Below are 25,272 nucleotides of genomic sequence, written 5' to 3'. Positions count from 1 at the left end.
TTGCACCACTGTAGAATACTGTGTAGTCCCTTTTATTTAATATACCATTTCCACTCCCATCTAGTTTCTTGCAAAGCAGCTATGTCAATTTGTATTTTCTTTATTTGCTCAGACAATTCTTGCATCTTTCCTGGCTTCAGTAGTGTCATTACATTCCAAGTTCCTATGTAACATATTCTTAGTCCTTTTCACATGCTTTTTTCAGCATCCATGAATCTGTCCGGCTTTTCCTTGTTCCTCATTCTTTCACACTGTGGGAATTGAAAACAACAGAGATAATTGTTTTTCTTGGCAAGCGGTTCCCGCACAATTCACATTGTTGCTAAAAACGCATGTAGAACAAGTGAGCTTTGTTGCCAAGCATTTCCACTTGCCCTTTGAACTCTGCGTCCAAGCAGCTTTGACACGGGAAATGAGCCAAAACAATGTGTTGCGCATAGGAAAGCATTGCAGAGATGCCGAAAGTTTCTTTTGTCACTTCTGTGTTTACATTCCTGCCATGAATATTGCCTGAACACCCACATAGCCATAATAATTCTTATGGTTATTCTGTCCAGGCAGTCGGTCTCTCACAAGTTCGCGTGTTTGTTCGTACACACAGTATTGAGTGATGGCGGTTCTGTGAAGTGATTTTTTTGTTGCATGATAATGGCAAGACGGTAATATCATAGTGGTGCAAAAGAAATGATAGTCAATGCCAAGAGATATTTCTACCAGGAGAAACGAATGGGTGCATCTCACAACATAAACAAAGGTGTCAAGTGCATGGCAGAGTGTTTGGGGGGTTACATCAGCACAATGAAAAAGGTATGTAAAGAAAAAAGGGAACAACAAAAATTTGCATCAACCAAATATTTTATTGGGCAAGTTTTTGCAAGATGTGGTGAGAAAAAAGATACACGACTTTTATTTTAATTATCCAGTTCAACAGAATCCATTATGAACAGCATATTATAGTTTTACCTTTCACTCATTATATTTATTGAAAATTTATTAGTTTTTAGTCCTTCTGTCTCTCTAAATGAACCCACAACTCCTTGCTTATTGCAACAGTTGCAGCTGTGTAACAGACCAAAATATAAAAGCAATATTTCAGGTGGAATGTATAGCAACATATTAAATGCTGAAACCACCACCACTACACGATACAATGCTCAAGTGATTTTTTCGAGATAAACACAATTTACGTGCATTTTTGCTTGAAATATATTTTAAAATGTTAGTTGGTGTGAAGGCTTCAAATGCGCAATTTTTTAAATATAATTTTTATTCATTGCTATCGCTAGTACACACTTCGCTCTGTTTCCCTTGCTTATGAAATTGTACACAGCAGGTGTGTTATTGTTGTATACAGAGAAGACTGGATCTCTCGTCGAACATCATTGCACTCAATATATCTGTTTAAATGTGCAACATAAAATAATATTCATAATTGGAAAAATAGACGCGGTAGTATATAAATACGGAGAAACTAGTACTCACTTTTATCCGCGAAGCTGTTTTTTCTTCTTTTTCGATTAATTTCAGTGGCCACTGCCATCATCCTCGTTGGAACTTGCTGCGCTGTTGCTTGGCGTGCGTCTTTTGTTCGTAGTTCTCTGGCTGCCGTTAGGTGCGCTGTGCATCTTGGTGCGTCGTCTGCTATTTCCAGGCGATAACTGCTGCAGTAGTGGAATCCAAGTGTGGTGCGCTTGCCCGCTATTGATGTTTAGTTTGTGCGGGAAGTGCATTATAGCGTGCGTTTCCTTGATTTTGGTGTCCATGATAAACTGAACAAGCACAAACGGTACTTCCTCTCCCCCCTTGACAACCCAGGTGTATACGATGCAGAGTGTGAATGCAAGGCTCATTACATTGGCAGGTCCATCAGATCTGTCAATGAAAGAATCCAACAACACCTAGCAGATGCGAAAAAAGCCCAACCCACTACTGGTCTTGCTAAACATATCAAATACAATAACCATAAAATTCAAAAGGTTCGAGTCAAACACACTGCCCACATGCTCATAGACACCAAAATCAAGAAAACGCACGCTATAATGCACTTCCCGCACGAACTAAACATCGATAGCGGGCAAGCGCACCACACTTGGATTCCACTACTGCAGCAGTTATCACCCGGAAATAGCAGACGATGCACCAAGATGCACAGCGCACCTAACGGCAGCCAGAGAACTACGAACAAAAGACGCACGCCAAGCAACAGCGCAGCAAGTTCCAACGAGGATGGTGGCAGTGGCCACTGAAGTTAATCGAAAAAGAAGAAAAAACAGCTTCGCGGATAAAAGTGAGTACTAGTTTCTCCATATTTATAAAATAATACGGGGAAAATGACGTTCATATAAAGCTGAGTGGAGTTGTTTTCTCTCTCTTTAAGTTCACTTTATGCACAGGTTGGTTAATCGGAACTGGACTTACAGATTAAAGTGGGATCTGAACCACTATGTACCTCCACCGGGTATCAAAGGAGACAACGTTCATATGAAGTTAACAGCTAGATGAAAACCCCCCTCCTTCCCAAAAAAAATAAACTGCAGTATGGCAGTACTCCATTTGCAATATGAGATATATTTCATTCATAATTTTATGCTGAGACAATACTTTGGATCGGCTGGACGGAATGAACTTAGATTCTCGCAGTGAAGTTCAGCAAAACTGCAATGCTGTGGAAGTCACCTGCTGCCCATAGAGTCTGAGATTGGCTGCACCCTGGTATACGTCATGCACCCGTTTACCATATTAGGAGTGCGAAAGAATAATTAATATCTGGAACCATATTTGAGGTACACACGCCAAACTTCTGGAATTTCATCATTGCGTTATATCAACAGTTTTTTGCAATTTCATTGAATTTGTAATTATGCATTTCAAGTTTGGACGGTTCCCTAAATCGCCAATTTTTGAAGCATCTATTAAAAATATGCATTTGATTTTTTCTACAGAGGTTCAAAAATAATCAAACTTCAAGTACACAAAATCTTAAGATTATATGTACAGTTGATTATGAACTGTATGGTGTTAAGTTCCCCATTCGTGAAAATTAGAAGAAAAAACTACATTTTTCAGTGATTTTTTTATTATAGTAAGATAACAAAGTTAAAATTAGGTTTTAGATAACGCATTTTAAAAAGTGGATACTTGAAGTTTTCCAATGAGGTATATTTGATTTTTTTCCTCCCACGGAGTACAATTTTACAAGCCCGTAAACCGACGGCTCAATATTTTTGTCACGGATAATAGTCAACATATCTACTGCCCATTCCCCTATCCACAACCCCGGGATGCGTCTGGTGGCATGCAGCTCTGCCTCTGGGAAGGTAACCCAGCCCAGGATTCAATCAATTTACAATATATTTATTGGATAAGTTTTAGATATACTGTGGTTAATTAAACTTTTTCTCTGTAGGTGATATGGAGATACTGGCTTACTTTTACGGTCCTGTTGGAGTGCTGATCATTGTTAATATAATCCTGTTTGCTGCTACAGCATGGGAACTCAGCTGCGGCTTCTGGAAGAGGGAAGTGAAGACAAATTCAAATGGCAACAACAGTGAACAGTAAGTAGCAATATAAAAAGAATAAAACATTTAAGTACTGACCAAGGCAGAATTTATAGTATAAAAAATATATACACTAGAAAGGTAATGTTTCCACCCTCTAACAGGGTCTTCTTCAGATGAATATTCACAATTGAAGAATAGATGAATATTCACAATAGAAGAATATATGAATATTCACAATAGAAGAATAGAAGAATCTATTGTGAATATTCGTCTGAGGAAGACCCTGTTAGAGGGTGGAAACATTACGTTTCTAGTGTATATATTTTTTATAGGGTCATTTGTTCAAAGACGGCCAGTTCGTAAAGACGGCCTACCTGCAACGTTTTGTTGTGCAGCGCCGAACGTGGCGAAATTTGGAGCTAACGGTGCCTGTTCCAACACGCGGTGAGGCTTTCTGAAGTGGGGTGACATAAGCGCCGTGTTGTTTAAATGAAGCATCCAGCTGCATACTCGTAAATACAAAGGTAAGTGATAAAAGTATAACGATCAAAATGGCTGATATAACTATCTGCTTAATGAAAAACTCTAGATAAACAAGCGAATCTGTAGTTGTACAAAAGTCATGTGTATAGGTGTGTTAGATGAGGTGTGGAGCATACAACGCTGCTTCCTGGTTTGAATTCCATAACGTACAAGCTTCTCGTTTGTTGTTTTCGATGCATGATACGCGTTGGGGTAAGGTGGCCCCTTCTGTGCATTAGCCACGTGGGGTAAGACGGTCCCCACTAATATTGTTATGCTAGTGGAATATGTCGTGAATTTAGATTAATAAATATGTGTCTTGCAATGATATGTAGTACAAGAGTTACAAGGCTCGCCTCCTTCATGAATGCACATAACATAACCATGTAATTAGCTGTCATTAGATTGTTTAGGCGGGAGCATGCACTGGCGACCAGAAACAAAATTGTCCAAATTAGTGTAAGTCGTACTTTTGTATTACGTGAACTTTATTTTTGCTGTAAGCAACAAAAGTGCCAGTGTAGACTTATCTGTTTCCGGGTTCTCGAGCACAGGTCTATACCCTGTACACCCTGTATACCACATTACTTCAACATCGCTGATACTACTGACAGACCTAGGGCTACTGCAGACGATGCCACAGCCTCCTCCACAGGTGCAACCACTCCATCCAGTGGTCCCAACGCCGATGTTGGCCTTGTTCAATCTCCAGTCAGATCTAGGGCTAACTCACATGTCTCAACCTCCACCTTCGAGCCCATGCCTTCAACATCTCGTGGGACCATGAATGGAAATGCAAGTATGGTGCGGTTTGCAGATATAATGAAGGTACCACGTCTTGATACTGCTGGGCACAAGAAGAAATGCAGATGTGCATCTTCTGAACAGTTAACTTCCCTTGAATACATAGAGAAAGCAAAAGGGAGACATGAACAGTCAAGAAAGGAACGTACTCAGGCGCAAAAGAGTTGTGCAGATCGAGGGAAAGGAATATCAATGAAACGTAGTAAAAACCATTCTTCTAAGTGTGGCGGTTATTATTACAATGCAAGTGATGGGAAGGATTGGTTCAAGTGTAACGATTGCAAGGGTTGGTTCCATGAAGACTGTTTTGGGCAAGATAGAGTCCAGGTTGGAATATGTGCTGTTTGTGGTGATAGTGATGGTTTATAGTGATGATAGTGATGGTTTATAGTGGAGTACATGGATATGGAATGCTGACGTTTTTTTTCACTTGTTTATTACATTTAATGTAAGTTTTCATATATCGGAGTACCATTTAAGGGGGGTCCATCTTTGCACAGCCAACTTTTTAACGGTGGGCCGACTTTGACACATGTTTGTAAAAACGGCCTACTTTACACTACCTGCAATTTTGATTTATTGTGCAGACAGGATGTTTGGTTAGTGGATATTACCTGTATTTTCTAATAACCTAAATAACAATGGTGTTAATAAAAAAATTGCTTTTTCTTCAAAATTAATATTTTATTGTTATTAAGGGAAAAAGTCCAAATGACCCTACTATAAATTCTGCCTTGGTCAGTATTTAAATGTTTTATTAACATGGAAGCAAGGCTTAATAGTGTTGACATAAAAGAATGGATAAAATTACTGCTGCCATACCAAGGAAAGGAGCAAGTCATCCAAATGCAAGTTTTAAAAAATAAAATAGAAATATAATTTAATGAAAAATATTTGCAGAATGTGTGTGTTATGGGTAAGAAAGAAAGAACTAAATTCAAAGTAAAATAATGTGTTGCCTTCACCTTTGGCCTTTATCCACCCTTCATGGACCATAGTCTGTGCTTGTCCAACACTGTCACAGTACTTGGAGCTGTGCGAGAGAAAAAAAGGAATCACTCTTATGCTGAAGAATATATGCACTACTTTCATTGCTCAGGTCTCTAGCCACAGTGATCTGTCATCCAGGGAAGGTGGTTAATGAGTGACTTATCTTCCTCAGCATCTATTCCTCCCCTCCACTTTCTAGGCATGATACTCTAAATACATTCTTTCAGAAAATCTCCAAAAACAAGTTCTGGACCCATTTACTGGTGTTATTAAAGCTAATGCTAATAAAAATATAGGTAAAAAATATTTTTTTAACAAAAAATGTTTAGTTTGTAAAGCTGTTGGTAAATAATTTGTACAAGTGTTATTTTTCGTACAGATTATGCCTTAGTATTACAGAAAAGTGTTGTTGTTGTTTACCATATATTATGTTCATCAAGAGCATGTGCTGACTTCAAGACTTGAGCTATCTTACCATATCATAGTATAACTAACTAACTAACTAACTCTCTAGCCTTCTTCAACCCGAAGGTTCATGGCTGCAGCAACACAGGCCTTCCATCTGTCCCTATCTTGAGCATCTTGATTTAATTATTCTAATAATATCTGGACATGAATACAAATTATGTAGTTCTAAATTATGTAACCTTCTCCACTCACCTGTCTCCTCATCCCTTTTAGGTCCAAATATTTTCCTAAGGATCTTATTTTCAAATACTCTCATTTTATGTTCCTCTTTCAATGTAAGGGACCAAGTTTCACATTTATATAATATTACAGGCAAAATTACTGTTTTGTATATTTTAACTTTTAGTTTCTTAGATATTAAACGAGAAGACAAAAGTTTATGAAGAGAGAAGTAACATGCATTTCCTAAATTAAGCCTACTTTTTATTTCCTCTTTAATATAATTTTCATTTGTTAATATTACTCCTAAGTATTTGAATTTGAAAACTGGTTCAAACGAGTTGTTATCAATAATTAGGTTTTGATTATTACCTAACACTTGGTTTCGACCTGTAAGCATATATTTAGTTTTCTCTTTGTTAACTTCCAAACCTATCACTTTAGCAGTTTTGAAAAATATTTTAGCATTATAAACTGGGTTTATGAGCGAAAATATTGAATACAGATTTCACATAATTACCCAGATTCTGAAAAATGTAAAATGTAGGTTAGAAAACGTAAAAAAGATGGCGAAATTACGTCATTCCCATTTTCTTTCTGAACAACGGTAATGTACAAAATGTAACAAGTGTAATGCTTCTGAACACAACCCAGAGTGGTATATATTAGTCTGGCAATGATTTTATAGCAGTAAACAGCAACATAAGGAAGCAGGGACATAGAAAACAATATTTTTAAAGCTTTCGCCTTATAGGGGCAGCAAATTACCTTTTTACCAAGAGTGCTGGGGCGCCTAGCTATGTTCCTGTAAGAACAATTAATTATTTCCTTCCAAGTGACTTGATGACTGTCAATATGATTTATGTTATGAGTATGTGTTGCATTCTGTTGTTTCTCTGTTGAGAAAAGTTAATTTCATGTATATATTAAGAAGGAGAAAGAAAAGAAAACTTTTTTGAACATGTTTATGGTAAATAAATGCAACATATGTGGCAGGCCTGACGGACGGATCTGGCCTATAGGTTGGGCATCACTGATCTATATCATTTCTTTTATGACAGACAACACAATCATCCATGTCTGAGTTAGGATTTGAACCTGGACCCCTGACATCTAAGCACAGTGTGCTAACCACTCCACCATGGAGGTTGACTACTGACTAGACCACCGAGGCTCCTCACTGTCAGTGAGGAGCAAAACTGGAATTACCATTACTCTCTTTCCCTTTTGTGGTATTTTTTTCAGCCTCTCCCTTCTATTCCTCTCACCAAGAAAACAAGCAACAAACTGTCTCAGGCAGTTCCAGTGTCATAGACAGACCTGCCTTTTTTTTTAATGACTTAAATTCTAGTTTAAAAGCTCATCCTAACAATTTTACATAATATATACAACACAATTTCCCATATCATCATCATCATCTTCTTTCGCAGTTTCCTGCCTCTGGCTGGGTTGGCATAGAAGTCAAGCCTATCCATTTTCTTCTGGTCTTCCACCACTCCTCTCTTTCCACTGTGTTCCAATCTTGTCCTCTTGTCCTAACACTCTCCACTATCTGCTCCTTTCACCGACATCTTGGTCTCCCCCTTGGCCTTTTTCCAACTCCTTGTGCATTATAAGCTCCTACTGGTAGTCTTACTGCATTCATCCTCTTCATGTGTCCAAACCATCTGATCTGTGATTGATCTATTCTGTCCTGGAACTTCACCACACCCACTGTCTGTCAGATCTCCTTATTCTATCCCTTCTAGGCTTCCCCAATATACTCCTTAAAAAATTCATCTCCACTGCCTGCATATTTTTTTTTCTCTCTCTCTCTGTCATTGTCCAAGTCATACATAATTATTGGTACATAGTATGTATTATATATTACCTTCTTGCATTTCATAGGTACATCCCTGTTCCATATTTATCTTTGAATGCTTTGATAGAGTCCACCTCCCATTTGTCTTCTTCTGTTTACTTCCTCATCTATTCTTCCACTTCTCTCAATTATGCTTCCTAGATATTTGAAACTCTCCACTACCCTCAACTATTCTGTGTCCATCTTTATTGTTGGTACATTTCTGGCTCTGTTTCTTGTTGTTATTAGCACCTCACTCTTTTCTTGACTGAATTTCATTCCTGCTCTTCTGATTTCCTCATTCCAACTATCAAGCTGTCTCTGTACTACTTCTTCTCTGTTTCCCCATATTACTAGGTCATCAGCAAACAACAAAGCCTTCATCTCTTACTCTCCTATCTTCTTCCCACCTCTTTGTTAATTACATCCATTGTAATTATGAAGAGCAGTGGGGAAAGAGCACTTCCCTGTTTCAGTCCATTACTTACACTGAACCACTCCATTCTTCCCACTGGCATCTTCATACAGCTCTGGTTGGCCTTGTATGTGCTCTGCACTCTACATGCTCTCTCTTCCTCTACCCCTTTCTCTCTTAGAGCCTTCCAAATCTTTGTTCCATCCATGCTATCGTATGCCTTTTTTATATCTAGGAATGCCATAATCAAATCATTTCCATACTCATAATGCCTTTCTTGTAATTGCCTTATGGTGAATGTCAGATCTACTATTGATCTGCCTCTTCTAAATCCATACTGTTCCTCACTCGTGTTCAGCTCTGTTACTTCCCTTATTCTTTTCTCTAACATTTGCTCATACATCTTTGCTGAGTGGCACATTAGTGTTATTCCTTTGTAGTTTTTACATTCCTTTTTGTTCCCCTACTTGAATATGGGAACTATTAGTCCCTTTGTCCAATCTCTTTGCACTTCTCTCTCTTGTCACACTGTTTTCACTACTCTGTACAACCACTATACACCAATCACTCCTGCTCCTAGTGTCATTTTCACTGACACTTCATCTATTCTAGGTGCTCTACCTCTCTTCATTCTCTTCAGTGCTTCCTCCACTTCTTTCCATGTGAGGTTAATTTTTTCCTTCCTGTTTTATTTTTCCTTCACTTCTTCATGTTCCTTTCCTTTTTTCACATTCAGCAATTTCTTGAAATGATTTCTCCACATTCTCCTTTTTTTTCACCCTCTTCTGCAATGTTTCCCCCTTTCATCCCTTAGCTTACAGCTTCTCCTTTCTCTCACTAATCCATACAATACTTTCTTGTTCTCATCTACATCTTCTTCTAGCACTTTGGCCCATTCTTCCATCCACTTTCTTCTTTCCTCCTTTACTATTGTTCTTGCCTCTTTCTTCATTTCCACATACTCTTTTCATACATATTGTGATTTAAATTTAAACCATTTTTTAAATGCATCATTTTTGTTTATCACTGCCTCTCTAGTTCTTTCATTCCACCATGGTGTTTCTTGCTTTTCTTGCCTGTCCTTTCACATACCTTTTCTTCTGCCTCTACTAATTCTGTATTAAATCTTGTCCATTCTGTTTCTGCTCCTATGGGTTCATCTCTTGGCACTTTAGTATGTAATATTTCTTGATATTTCTCTTTTACCATCTTATTCTTCAATTTCCACACTCTTATCCTTCTCTCTTGTTCCTCCCTTCTATCTTTTATTTACATCTCCTCACATCTCCTACTAGTAACCTGTGGTCGCTGTCTAAGTTCTCACTGGGTATTACTTTAAAGTTGTTCATTATCTTCTTTACTTCCTTGTTTACCAATATATAAACTATTACAGACTTTTGTTCATTATTCCAACTGTATCTTGTAATCTTATGGCTGTCATATTTCTTCTTAAACCAGCTATTACGTACTAACAGCCCATTTCTCTTACAAAAGTTCAGTAGCCTCTTTCCCTCCTCATTTCTCTGACCCCATCCATCCGCTCCAAGTATTTCTGTACACCCTGTCCTGTCTCTTCCCACTTGTGCATTAAAATCACCCATCACAATTTGTCATTCCTTTCCTACAGGTTCTTCCAAGTCTTCTTAAAATTCCTTTTTCTCCTCCTTTGTACATCCTGTTTGTGGGCCATACACTTGGATTATTTCTATTACTTTTCCACTTACATTCATTTTTAGTTTTATTATTCTGTCATTTACCCTCTCTACTTCCTCACTTATTCCACTTCTGACCACAAATCCAATCCCACTTCTCCTTCCCTCCTCGATAACTGCCCAGTACAGTTTATAGTCTTTCATCAATTTCTTTTCTCCTCTTCCTTTCCATTTCGTTTCACTCATTCCAAAAATATCGATTCCTCTTCTCTCCACGAGATCCACAATTTCTTCAGTCCTTCCTGTCAGTGTTCCAATATTCAATGTCCCTATACATTATGGTTAAATTTTTCATACTTTTTTGTAAGCAAAATTGGTTTACTCCCAATATTGAAATATTGTAATTAATTAAATCTTTTTTTCCTTTGAAAATATTTGGTTGTTGTGTAGCACTACAACAGCATCGGGAACTGCTACTGACTTCACTTGAAATACAGTGGACTCTTCGAACTTGGATAATTCAAATTACTTGGTAAATCAAACAGAAGTTTATTCCCCTGCAAATCATCTTTAATGATGTGATAACTAACTAACAAACTCTCTAGTCTTATTGAACCCGAAGGTTCATGGCTGCAGCAACACAGGCCTTCCATTTGTCCCTATCCTGAGCAAGATCTATATACTCTTTTCCATCCCTACCAATTTCCTTTAGGTGCATCTCAACATTATCCCTCCATCTTTGTCTTGGCCTTCCTACTGGTCTCTTACCATCAGGTTTCCCAACAAGAATCCTGTAAACTCTTCTTTTCTCTCCTATTCATGCCACATACCTGCCCACCTAAGTCTTCTTGATTTAATCATTCTAATAATATCTGGACATGAATACAAATTATGTAGTTCTAAATTATGTAACCTTCTCCACTCACCTGTCTCCTCATCCCTTTTAGGCCCAAATATTTTCCTAAGGATCTTATTTTCAAATACTCTCAATTTATGTTCCTCTTTCAATGTAAGGGACCAAGTTTCGCATTTATATAATATTACAGGCAAAATTACTGTTTTGTATATTTTAACTTTTAGTTTCTTAGATATTAAATGAGAAGACAAAAGTTTATGAAGAGAAAAGTAACATGCATTTCCTGAATTAAGCCTGCTTTTTATTTCCTCTTTAATATCATTTTCACCTGTTAGCATTACTCCAAAGTACTTGAATTTGGAAACTGGTTCAAACGAGTTGTTATCAATAATTAGATTTTGATTATTACCTAACACTTGGTTTCGACCTGTAAGCATATATTTAGTTTTCTCTTTGCTAACTTCCAAACCTATCTCTTTAGCGGCTTTGAAAAATATTTTAGCATTATTCTTAATTGCATTTACATCATCCCCCAGGAAGTCAACATCATCTGCATATGCTAACATCTGAATCTCACCATTTAATTTTAGTCCTGCATTAGTATATTTTACCTTCCTAACAGTGTATTCCAAGGCAAAATTAAAGAGCAATGGAGATAATGTATCTCCTTGTTTTAACCCATCATGAATTGTAAATTTGTCAGACATATTAATATCCACACGAATTTTACTTTCTGTTTCACTGGTGCATACCTTTATCACACTAACAAGCTTCTTAGGTATTCCAAACTCGACTAATATATTATATCTTTTGACTGAATCATATGCTTTTTTAAAATCAATGAATAGCTGATGGACATTTTGATTTTATTCCCGCTTTTTCTGAAGTGTCTGTCTGATGTGAAAAATTTGATCTCTTGTTGATCTTTTACATTTAAATCCACATTGATAATCACCTATAATTTCATTAGCATATGGGGTTAGTCTTGCTAAAAGAATGTTAGATAATATTTTATATGTTGTTGAGAGTAGAGAAATTCTGTAATTATTGCAGTTCATTTTATCACATTTTTTAAACACAGGAACAATTAGGGATTCTTTCCACTGTTGAGGGATTATTCTTTATTCCATATTAAACAAATTAATTTATGAATTTGACATATTAATGAATTCCCACCATATTTAATTAAATCATCTGGTATTAAATCAATGCCAGGTGCTTTGTTATTCTTTAGCCTTTTAATAGCATCTTTAACTTCAGTCAAGTTAGGTTCTGGAACTAAAGGTTCTGCTGTGTGTACTTCATTTACTTCTAATTTATCTCCTACATGAACATTTAAAAGGTCATTAAGGTAGTTCTTCCATCTATTTAAAATATTGCTTGGGTCAGCCAAAAAATTGCCATTTTTATATTTTATCAAGTTTACTTTAGGTTGCCACCCCTTTCTAAATTCATTTACACCTTTATATAAATCTCTGTTTGTTTCAATTTCGTTAATTTTACTTTTCAAGTAATCTCTTTTTTTACTTCTAAATGTGCGGTTAACTTCTCACTTTATTCTATTATAATTGCTTAAATTTGTATCATCAGAGTTATTTAACCACCTAAGTATAGCCCGATTTCTTATTTCTATTAGGTTATGACATTCATTATCAAGCCATGGCTTACTTTTTCTTGGTTTATGGTATCCTATATTTTTTTAGCTGCTGATTCTATTGCATTACGTGTGTGCTCCCAATTCTTATTTACGTCTCTTTCATTTATATTTTCATCATCATTTAAATCCTGCAAAATATCGAATCTATTTGACAGTTTAATTTGGTAATCTTCCTTAATTCTATCATCAACAAATTTTCCTGTATTAAATTTTAGAGCTTTTAGATTTTGTTGCTTATGATTTTTCACGGAGAGTCTTTGTCTTAATTTAGCAATTACTAAATAATTGTCACTGGCACAGTCAGCACCTCTATATGAACAAACGTCAATTATGTTAGTATGCCTTCTTTTATCAATGAGAATATGATCTATCTGATTATGAGTTTTACCATCTAGAGAAGACCAGGTATATTTATGGATATTTTTATGTTCAAAAGTGGTATTTTTCACAATTAAATTCTTTGAGTTTGCAAAAGTAATTAATCTTGTACCATTATCATTACTTAATTCATGAAGACTTTCTTTACCAATAGTAGGTTTAAATGCCTCTTCTTTGCCAATGTAGCCAGTAAAAAATGACGACGTATGTCCACATGTCCCACTACTGCTGGGACACCGTCCCACACTCAGGAAATAGGAAATTCACTCAAAAATGACGCCATGCCGTCAAATTACGCTCAGATTGATTTCATCTAATTGATACAGAAAGCCCCACTAGAGGCGCTGTGAGTGTAGGTCACCTGTTACGTATTAGTGTTGGTGGATACTACGTAGAGAGTGTAGTCGACCATTGTTTTTCCTGTCTTGTTCTGCGTCTCGCAGCGTGGAGTTTAGTCTGGCGTGTGTGTGTGGTTGAATTGTGCCAAGGAATATTGTACGTAGAGTACGTATTCCCGTGTTCTTTCTCGGTTTGCAACAACTGCGTGGACACCTGTGTGATATTACGTGGGTGGTAATCACGGTAGTTGTGATCCGTCACTCGGAGGGAAAGTGCCCCTGTTGCTGGACAGTTCTCGAACAGGACAATGGTGGAGTACTCTACCCACGAGGTTACTGATATGCATCTCGTTTATGGAGAGGCAAACCGAAACAGCCGTGAAGCACGGCATTCGTATCACGAACGTTTTCCCAATAGGCGGTTATCAGCACATGCACTCTTTCAAAGACTTGATGCTCGACTGCGTGAAACTGGATATCTACTACCCCGTAGGTGGGATTGTGGAAGACCCCGCACTGTGCGCACTGTGCAATTTGAAGAGGACGTGTTGGACGCGATACGAGACCGTCCTGACACCAGCACACGTGTCATTGCTCGTACTCAACAAACCCACCATAGCAATGTGTTCCGCGTTCTTCAGGAGGAGGGATTGCACCCATACAAATTGCATAAGGTGCACCACATACTGCCCACGGACTTTCCCCTACACATGGATTTCTGCCAATGGTACGTGCAACAAACTCTTGCCATTCCAGATTTCCCAACAAGAGTTTTGTGGACCGATGAGGCAATATTCACCAGGGACGGCATGTTCAATAGCCACAACAGCCACGTCTGGGATATGAACAATCCGCATGCAATCATTGTGCGCCATCATCAACATAGGTTCGCAGTGAATGTGTGGTGTGGCGTAGTAGGTGATCACTTGATAGGCCCGTACATTTTGCCCTCTACTTTCTGTGGTGGGAATTATCGGGTGTTTCTACATGACGTATTAACTGAACTTTTGGAAAACGTGCCACTGGCAGGTAGACAACGTATCTGGTTTCAACACAACGGCGCCCCCGCACATTTCGACCGGGGAGTCAGGGCCTTACTCAACGATATTTTCGGCGATCGTTGGATTGGCAGGGGTGGACCTTTACCATGGCCACCTCGTTCCCCCGACCTCACACCACTGGATTTCTTTGTGTGGGGAGAAATGAAAAGGCTCGTGTATGAAACCCCTGTGGAAAGTGCTGAGGATCTCGTTGCTCGTGTTAGTGCTGCTGCTGGGACAATTGTTGACATGCCAGAGGTATTTGCGCGTACCAGACAATCAGTGCTTCGCCGATGCCATCTTTGTCTTGAAGTCAATGGCGGACATTTTCAACAACGTCTCTGAGTATACAGGTGTTTGTGAGCCCCTATCAGCACCGCATAGTGTCCTTTAGTGAAAGGTGCGAGTGAAGATGCTGGATATCGCTGTACTTCATACCGTCGATCTGCATGTGCGGAGGTTGTGCGCTTCTCAGTGGAATCCCTTCCAGATGTGCTGAACCACTCCATTCTGGAAATGTTACATGCCATTGTGTGTGTTTTCTCGCCATTCTCTGTCTTCATTGCTTCGAGGATTACCCACTTTCTTTGGGGAGCTCTCTTGTAGTATATGCACAGACTGATACCATGTGGCCATTGTTTAACTTTTGTTTTTCGTACTGCAAAGTAGTGTGTCAACATTAAGGGATTGAAAACGTTTTTTTATGATTTTCCCATATTTTTTTCCATTTGGGATGGTGTCCCAGCAGTAGTGAGACATGCGACAAATTGGTTTCTTTTCTTCTTCGTACCGCAATGTGAAGCATGTACAACAGGAGATTTGCAGTTATTTTCCTATTTCCCGGGTGTGGGACGGTGTCCCAGCAGTAGTGGGACATGTGGACATACGTCGCCATTTTTTACTGGCTACATTCCGATCTCAACATTATGTAGAAGATAGTAGTAAATTTCTTGTATTTTCCATCAGGGGATTCCCCACTTTCTTTGAGAGTCCCCTTGCGAAATTTACACTGGGACTCAATTGATGCACCATTGTATTCGCCAGGTACGATTTTGTTTGTATTATTTTATTCCGACGTTGATATCTTTCTTCCATCTTGAGTTATTGTGCCATAAACATGGTGTGAGGCAATTTTCGCACGCCTGTCACTCGAAAACGGTGCCGATTTCGACATTTTTTCACATGGCATTTTTTCCTTGTTTTTACTTGTCGAATCACCTCCCAAGCATTGTAACAGGTATTTTGCAACACCCTGTATATATATACATATATATTTAATATGTATGTGTGTGTGTGTGTGTGTGTGTGTGTGTAAGTTGAATTTTATATAATGTGGCAAAATTGAAATTCCATTTTAGAATGGCTATAGCACACACGGATTTCTTTTAATGGAAAGTTTACATAAATAAATATTCTTCTTTGGTTTTTAGAATTTATGATTAGATAATTCCAAAATATATTATTATTAATTCTCTTAAGGTTACAATAGTTCCGAAATATATTATTATTATTTAATTCTTAAGGTTACAATTAAGCCATGCAATATTCCATTTAATACAATATTAATACAACTAATTTCTTAATTCCCTATATACATACATTGTATAAAGCTGTAGACCTCGTTCTGGGCTCGTTTCTAATGTGACAGATATGAAAATTACAAGTTTGTCATGTGATAGTAGCGAACAAACATGCATTTATTTAAAATATTCATTTTATCGAGAGAGTATTTGAAAGGCGGATAGTAGGGATTTCTCCCTCTGTCTTGACTTACACCAGCCTGCATGGGTTTGGATGACTCGCAGATGACTGTTGTCTCTGAATAATGAAATCCATCTTTACCCATCACGTCTAGTTTTTTTTAGAAAACTGCTCTAGTTTCATAATAAAATCATTTCCTCAATAGATGGATCTGTTTAGATGGTGGTAAAATATTTGTTTTCTACAATACAAATCCTCCCAATTCTGAACTACAAATGCTTAGAATAGTAAGCATTTAATTCACCTTCTATCTTCACAAGACACATTGACATGAAAATTGTAAACATTGATTACATAAGTTCCATTTTCGAAATTCCTCACAAAAAAAAAGTTTCCTTCACAAAATGTCCAAAATTCAATGGTATAATGTAATGGGTTGATGGAACTTAATGATGTGGAAAAAAAATCCTCATCTAGGGAAAAATCCGGATGTGATTGAAAGAAATTTGTCATATCCGTCATCAGCATTCAAAATGCTTCTGGAATCACCTATTGGTTTGTAAACAACCGAAATTTCCCATCCTTAAATATATTTTGTTGCATTCTAGGTATAATGGAATGGTGAATATGAGAATTTTGATTGTGAAATTGTGAAAAATCATGACGTTTTGGGGCAAAATGGATGGCATGTACGTGATCAGCTATCAAAATACTTCCTCAGTCACCTATTGGTTTGTAAACAACCGAAATTTCCCTTGCTTAAATTTATTTTGTTGCCTTCTGTAATAGGCGTAATGCAATGACGAATATAAGAATTTTGATTGTGAAATTGTGAAAAATTCTGACGTGATGGGAAAGAATGGATGTCATTTCTGTGTTCAGCATTCTAAATACTTCCAGAATCACCTATTGATTTGAAATCATCCGAATTTATTCCCAAAATACAGGGCTGTGTTTTCAAACTTCTGGTATATGAATTACACATATCAACCGGGGATAATTATTTCCAATCCACTGGATATGTAAACTATATTATGACCATACTTATAGTGTTCCAGTTCAGATCTATTAAGTTTACAGCCCCATAGACAAACGCAAATTTCGTTACACAATTTATGGCGGCTGTGTACATTGGCACCAACTTTCTTGGGCCGTGGGTTCCAAGCCCACCCAATAATTTGTGTGCTATTATTATTATAAAGATGATTATTATTATTATTATTATTATTATTATTATCAAGTCATTAGTTGTAGGTTTTATCATCTATAAAGAAAATCCAAAATACATGTCGGCCTAACTCAAAGATTCAATCGAAATTTTACCAATGTGAAAGAGGATTTAATGCCATGAATCTAACCTTTTCATCGTAGTAAATTAATTTTGGTGATACCTCGTTGCTGTTGTTCTTCCCATGAGACATGAGCTCTAATTACCATTTTAAACCTTTGTTTTAAAAGTTTTTCAATATAAAAGATGAATCAGGATTGCACTTACCACCTAGAGATTTCCCAAATTTTTACTGCTTTCATTTGAATTTTTTGTCTGGAAAAAGTTAATGTAATTCAAATGGTGAAATTATAGCCATATTTTATCACAAATAATATTGTTTTCTGCGTTGCCAGAGGGCGGCATTGTACATTTCTGCCATTGTATCTCCCTGTGTCCGATGACAGTACAGAACGGCTATTTTGCCAAAATCCTGTTTCCCTGCTGGCTGCTTCGGAGAGGGGGATTTTTAACGTTGTTGAATCTTGCCAAAGCACTATGTATAATAGCAATAGGTTATTTGACTGTGAGTTACTACGTAGGGGAACGCGGCAACAGAGAGTCACTACCCTCAAGGTAGTCTCCGTGCCTGGAGTAAGTGTGATTTCATTATAGAACACACCCCTTGTTATGGAAGTCTAAATGTTTCTAATGTCTCTTCTGAAAACATTCTCTCATTATTTTGTTGGACATGACGATTAACTGCTGCTACTGACAACCTGCAAAATGTAGAAAACAATGTTCTTTGTAATAAAATATCGCTATAATTTCACCATTCGACTTACATGGGCTTTTTCCAGATATCTAAGGAGGGCAAGTGCCCCCCCTTCCACCCATTGCTGGCCCCCTTACTGGGAGCAATATATATATATATATATATATATATATATATATATATATATACACACACACACACACACACACACACACACACACACACACACATACAGGGGGGTCCAAAAAAATGTACTCACTGTTTGATAGTCCATATCTTCTGACAAAATTGACTTGCGGGTACAATTTTTGGCACTGAGATATAGTTATGTTAGATGTTCAAAATGACCACCAGCAACTTCTAAACAACTCTGATGGCGTTGAACTGCAAACCGTACTACGGCCTTCAGTGTATCTGGCGTAATGGCAGCACATGATGCTATTATTTTTTCACGTAGCTCGTTGAGTGTAGTTGGTTTTAGTCGATACACATCATCCTTGATGGTCCCCCACAGGTAGAAGTCCAGTGGTGTCAAATCAGGGGATCGAGGTGGGTACTCAAAAGCACCACGTCGACCTATCCACCGTCCGGGTAGAGTGTCATCCAGGTACGACCTGACATCGCGATGGTAGTGAGGCAGGGCTCCATCTTGCTGCAGGTAAAACATTTCATCGCCAAACAGGGTTCGGATAGCAGGCAAAATCCTTGACTGAAGCATTTCCAGATACACCTCACCGGTTACGGTACCCTTGAAGAAGAAGGGACCAATCAAACCACGCGATGGCAGACCACACCACACCACACGTTAAGCCCCGGTAGATTCACTGCCTTCTCCACATAAACGTGAGGATTGACGGGCAACCAATAGACACAATTGTGGTGGTTCACAGTACCGTTAAGTTCGAATTGCACCTCGTCAGACCACACAACTGTCCCAGCAAATTCCCCATCCTCTCGAACCATGTTCTCAAACCATTTGCAGTATTCGACCCTACGATCTGGATCGTCCTCGTTGATCGTTGTATGTGCATAAAGTGGATTTCAAAACTCACTCGAACTCCAATGAACCACTGGACAATGTGCCTCCACCTGGGATCGAACCTGGAAGCTCTTGATTCCAGGATGAGGCCTCCTCGATGGCGCAGTGGTAGCGTCGCTGCCTCGTAATCAAGGGGTCCTGCGTTCGATACCCGGTGGAGGCACAAGTGGTTCGGATTCCACTTTAAACTGTAGGTCCAGTCCCAATTAGCCTTACTGTGCATAAAGTGGACTTAAAACACCAAGTCAATCAATCAATCAATTGATTCCAGGATGGCACTGAGCTATTGGGAAAAGGCTCTTGGGTAATATACTTCGAAACTACAAAGGTAAACGAACAGACATGCAGCTTCGACCCCTTTGAGTTCTATTTATCTTGGTCACTAACATTAGGGACAAAAGAACAGCAGCACCTGTTGATTGATTGATTGGTTTGCTTAATTTTTCTTCGCTTTTTGTGACACTTTCACTAATATGCGAAGATGGGGATGAGTGATGATGTGATGAAATTTATGAAAGAACACTCACAAACAATGCCCAGGCCGGAATTCGAACCCGGGACCCCTGGTGTTGTAGCATGATGTGCTAACCACTCCAGCACGGGGGCAGAGTACGTAGCAGTACCTGTTGAACAATAAAAGGGAAATGCTGCAGTCACACACTTATCCATTTTTTTTTCTGTTAGAGACCCTACCTAACTTTCTCACCCAATTGAATGGTGTGCGGAAAGGAGTGCGGACTGGTCAGCCTGCTATACCACGACTTTTGTAAAGAGACACAAAGGGTAAGAACAAAGGAAGGTCACTCGCTTTCTCTTCCAATCTTCCATCTTTGTAGCCTACTCCCTTGCAATAAATATCCCTTTAGCTCCCAAGAATAACCGCTTACCCAAAACTGCCTGTTCCACCCATGAAAGGATATGCAATGGATGTTTGTGGATCAGTTTTGGGAATGTTATCGATATTAGCGCATCTATTTAATTTACTTCACGTGGCTTTTTTAATCACTTTTTAGTTTTAAGAAGCCTTTTTCATGGTCATATTGTGATTTCAACTGGACTATATCAGCAGACTTTTCATAAATAATTTAAATATGAAAACAACATACCTCTGATTGGATTTATCAAGGATCTGAGCTACATATTCATCCCAATATGTTATTTAGTTCGGATTCTTGTCCCATCATCTAACCCATCACTTCATGTCATCCTTAACCCAATAAGTAGAAATGTGACGTAAACTAATAAAAATACAGTCAGTTCATGTGAACGATAGCACTGTGCCTTCAATGAAGACCACATGTGCTTTCTTCTTTAATGTAATTTGTCTTGTATATTTTTCATGGAAGTTAGCCTAACTGTCAAGAAAATATTTATACATACATCCATTTGTGATTCCAATTATCCGATATGCCATCTGGTGGAATTTTTGGGAATTAGTGTTTGTAGGACATTACTCTGTGTTGAATTGGGCACCCCCAAGATGAACTCAGTTACACCTATGGCAAGAACAATACAAATACAGTTAAAAAAATATTGCGCAAGTGTTCCTAATTCCCTTATAACTAGCTTAAGAATTGCATAAAATAATTCGTGGTAATAATATGTTAAAATTTTGTGGTTTTTAATGTCATCTCTTGTGTTTTAAATCAAGTACTGAACATTATCAGAAAGCAATACTCGAAACGTTAAACTGAAATGTTAACATTATCACAAAAATCTATTTTCCATCTTTTCCTGCATTTGACATCTTTTTTCTTCTGAAATGTTACGTGAAGGGAAGGGAGGGAGGGGGGTTAATCTCTGGAAACATCTGTGAACAAATTGAATTAGAGCGAACATTTTTTAAAACCATCAAAAAATATGCATGTAACTTCCCCAAACTTACACCACCCCAAAAGTTTCCAACCCCTCCCCCCAAGGCAAAAATCCTGGATAAACCCCTAGTGGGGGGGGCAAGGAGCAGACAGACACACACACTAATATATATGTATATATATAATGTCATTAAATATATATGTAATTTATTAAATAATCAAATTATATTATAAAGGATACAATAACGGGTAACTCAAAATGATGAACCCGATTTCAGACATTTATTCTGTGAAATATAATAAACAAATGTTATTGTGAGACATGTGCTAAGAAAGGTAAACTGTCAAAGTTTTTTTCAAACAAATCACAAGTGTTCTATGTGAGCACCTCGCGTAACACATCACACATCAAGCCAATAGTCTATCTCCTGCCAAACCTTGTGTAGCATGTTGCGGTCAGTATCAGCAATGGCTGCTGTGATGCGGGCACGCAGGTCATCCAATGTTGTTGGAAGTGGTGTTACGTAAACATGATCCTTGACAAAACCCCACATGAAGAAATCACATGGGTCAAGTCGGAGGAACGAGGTGGCCAATGAAGGAGAGGTCGATCCTCCGGAGATGCATGGCCTATCCAACGTTGATCCAAAGTCCCATTGAAATGGTCCCGAATGCTGCCATGGTAATGTGCAGGGGCACCATCCAATTGGAGAATGAAATCTGCGCTATCCTCTGCAAGCTGTGGAAGAAGCCATAGTTGCAGCATATCAAGGAAAACAAGTCCTGTCACAGTAAGTTCATGGAAGAAAAAGGGCCCATAAATCCTTTCATGGGAAATGGCACAAAAGGCATTCACTTTGGGAGAATTGCGTTCGTGTTCCACAAATTCATGGGGGTTAGCAATTCCCCAAATCCTTACGTTGTGTCTATTCACTTTCCCTGAAAGGTGAAAAGTTGCTTCATCACTGTAAATTAACCTCTCAGAGAGCCCACCCGTTTCCATTAATGCGAGGAAATCAGCATAGAAGGACGTGCGCAAAGCATAATCAGTGTCTTTTAAGGCTTGAACTAGTTGCAAGTGGTAGGGTTTCATTTGTAAACGTTTCCGCAGAACCCACCAGGCAGTTTTCTGTAGAAGTTGAAGTTCTTTCGCTGCCCGGTAGGTGGACTTCTGTGGACTCTGCACGAAACATGTGCGCACTCGTTCCATTGTCTCTTCCCCAGTCGATGGACGGCCAGTCGATTTTCATTTACAGATGCAGCCTGAATCTCTGAAATGTTCATACCACTTACGAATGGCCTTCCCCGTAGGTGGTTCTCTCTGATATTTGGTAGAGAAATGCCATTGCACACTAATCACAGACTTGTTCACATGATAATCAAGCACACAGAAAGATCTCTGTTCTCCAGTCAACGCCATTTTTCTGCTCACTGCTGACTCCTAGTGGTAGAAAGTGGAAACACTGCATGGAAACTAAACTTTGAAAGTCCAATAGTTAAGGAGAAAAGAAAAAATGTTATTGTTATTTTTGCATGGGGAAAACTAGTCTTTCTGGGAAGACTGCTGCACTCGAACGGATGGCATGACTTCACCTTAAGGTCCCAGATAATTCTATTATTTATGAAGAAGCCTCTTCCAAAATTATGATTTTCAGTACCACCACAGAGACAAGTATGTGATGTTTTTTTGTTAATTTGAATTTTGGATAATTTGAACTTTATTTGTGTCCCCTTGGAGTTTGAGTCCACTGTATTTATTGTGTTAATGCAATGTACTTGTATCAAACATGGATGATCTTGAAATGGTAAATTTTTGTAGCAATTTGTTCAGGGTAAGCCACCATTTGGTTGGAATGAGACTGTTTCAAGAATTTTTTTATTTTACACATACCTGCATAGAATAAGGTTGCTACATAATTTTTAAAAATAATATAATATGCTTTTGATTTCCTATTCTATATTTTGTTTATTTTGTTGCATTACAGGTTTACACTAGGGAAGATCTGCCTGAAGTTGGTTGTTGTAATGGGTATAACATGGATCTTTGATGTGCTGTCTTGGATGGTCGGTGGACCAGAGTATATTTGGTATATTTCTGATATCATGAATGCTTTGCAGGGAGTATTCATATTCATTGTAGTTGGTTGTCAGCCACAAGCTTGGGCTGCATTGAAGCGATGCTGGAATTCTTCAGGCCCAAAAGACACAACTGGCCCTACATCTTCAAGTTTGCATGGAAATGCTTCACTTGAGGATTTGTCTAGCACCACTCCTTCCACTAAAGCAGGAGAATCTGCTTGCTAATTTTGGAGTACAAATGTACCATTTCCAGTGTGCCATCCACAAATTTTATTTTTTTAAAATTTTGTATTTGTATTTTTTTTATGCAAGGCAATAGCATATGAACTTCTGCAGTTCATATTCTATTAGAATGAAAGTAAAACTACAATTTCAACATGTAGTAGCAGTTCCTTTTAAGTCAGTATTGATTTAAAATACTGGCAAATTGTGGCCAGTTGATGTCCAGTTGATGACATCATTCGTGATTTATAGTCTTTCCATGTAAATACTCATTATATTTTTTTTAATATTTTTTGTGTTTTTACAGATAGTCAAAATGTGTGTTTGGATACAGTAGTGCATGCATGTTTATCCTCAGACTATTTGTAGTGCATACAAATAAGAGCATGAAAGAAAATAAAGTAACAAAATTAGGGATTACAAAAGTTTTTAGTAGGCAAGCAACTTTTTTAACTTTATGACAAACTGTTTTTATTCATAATGATCCATTACACGCACACACACACCCCCCCTCCCTCTCCCTCTCTCTCTCTCTCTCTCTCTCTCTCTCTCTCTCTCTCTCTCTCCCTCCCTCCTTCCCTCCCTCCACCCCCTCTCTCTCTCTCTCTCTCTGTCTATCTCCCTATCTCTCTATCCCTCCCTCTATCTCTCTTGTGCTCTTGTAAAATTAATTGAAGTTAAATTTATGCAACTAACAACTTTGAAGCACAAATTTCTTTCATGACCTTGTGCTAAATTTAATATTTTATAAGACATGTTTTTCTTCAACTTTTGTGTTTCACAATTCCAACAAATTGAAAATTCATCACAATGAAGAATTCGTTTTCAATTGGGCAACTGAAGTAAGATTAAAAACAAAATCTTAATGTATCACAATATTTCTAATGTAGAGGGTGTCCAAAAAGTCACCCAGCAGAGACTTTGAATATATTTGCATGCTCTCATTTGAAGTTTTACAGGGACATTTCTCACAAGTTCCATTACAAATATGCACCAATCTATATTTTTTTGACAAACAGAGAAAAGAAAATTCTCTCAATCCACTCATGATATTCAGTTAACAAAATCATTAACAGCTGTGATTTGTTCATGACTACAAAGGTTTCAGAATATAGCCTTGAAGTAAGGCAGATGTACTGGTTGTGTGGAGGATATATTGTGATCAGCGATTTTTTTTTCTTTTACATTTTACATTTTGGCTCAATTTTTTTGAAAAGCAATGTAATTAGAAATTCAGTTTCGGAAAAAATTGGAGTTAAATAATAAAGCTAATATAAATATGATGTAAGGTCAGCACTATCAAAATTGTACTCAACTTCTTAAGGGAAAGTTGAATGTAATTTTTTTTAGAACACATTGATGCATTTAAATTGCAAAATTTTGTGATGTAATACTACCCAGAGTGTGAGCCATAGACATAGATCATTTGCAATGTATTTGTGATTAATGTATGAATTCTCTTCTAAATTTAATTTATAGTCACATGTTTTAGGTAGAAAATTGTCAATGGAATCTTTACAACCCAGACTGTACATTCTAAAAGGATTTTAAAGATGTAAATGCTGTATTGTATCCAAAATTGGAATAAACAGTTACAAAACAAAGTATTTTTATCCATCACACAAAAAATATGTAGATTTCTTTTACCTTAATTATGAATTTTCTTTGTTCTCTCTTTCAAGTTTAGTCTACAACAATGGTTCTCAAACTTTTCAAACAGTGGAGCGCTTTTCACCCAAAGACAAGGCCATGGAGCCCCAACATTTTTTCTATGCCTGTCTGAGCAAAATGGTATTCTTACAGCCAAATGAGA

General features: G+C 37.8%; 1 protein-coding gene across 1 annotated transcript in view; it reads left to right on the top strand.

Moving 5' to 3' along the window:
• The window catches only part of LOC145984117 (putative G-protein coupled receptor Mth-like 1), a 75,050-nt gene extending 50,004 nt beyond the window's left edge, over window positions 1–25,046 (top strand). Inside the window, exons 4-5 of the mRNA XM_083117551.1 lie at window positions 3,407–3,557; window positions 23,144–25,046. Coding sequence (XP_082973677.1) covers window positions 3,407–3,557; window positions 23,144–23,462 — 470 coding nt within the window. The 3' untranslated portion in view covers window positions 23,463–25,046. The remainder of the gene's footprint in view (window positions 1–3,406; window positions 3,558–23,143) is intronic.
• Window positions 25,047–25,272: the final 226 nt, after the last annotated feature.

This window comes from Lepisma saccharinum, chromosome 2, assembly GCF_977018435.1.
Source record: "Lepisma saccharinum chromosome 2, izLepSacc3.1, whole genome shotgun sequence".
In the NCBI taxonomy this organism is placed as follows: Eukaryota; Metazoa; Arthropoda; class Insecta; order Zygentoma; family Lepismatidae; genus Lepisma; species Lepisma saccharinum.
The sequence above is the reverse complement of the archived record's forward strand: the minus strand, read 5'-3'. Positions and strand labels throughout refer to the sequence as shown.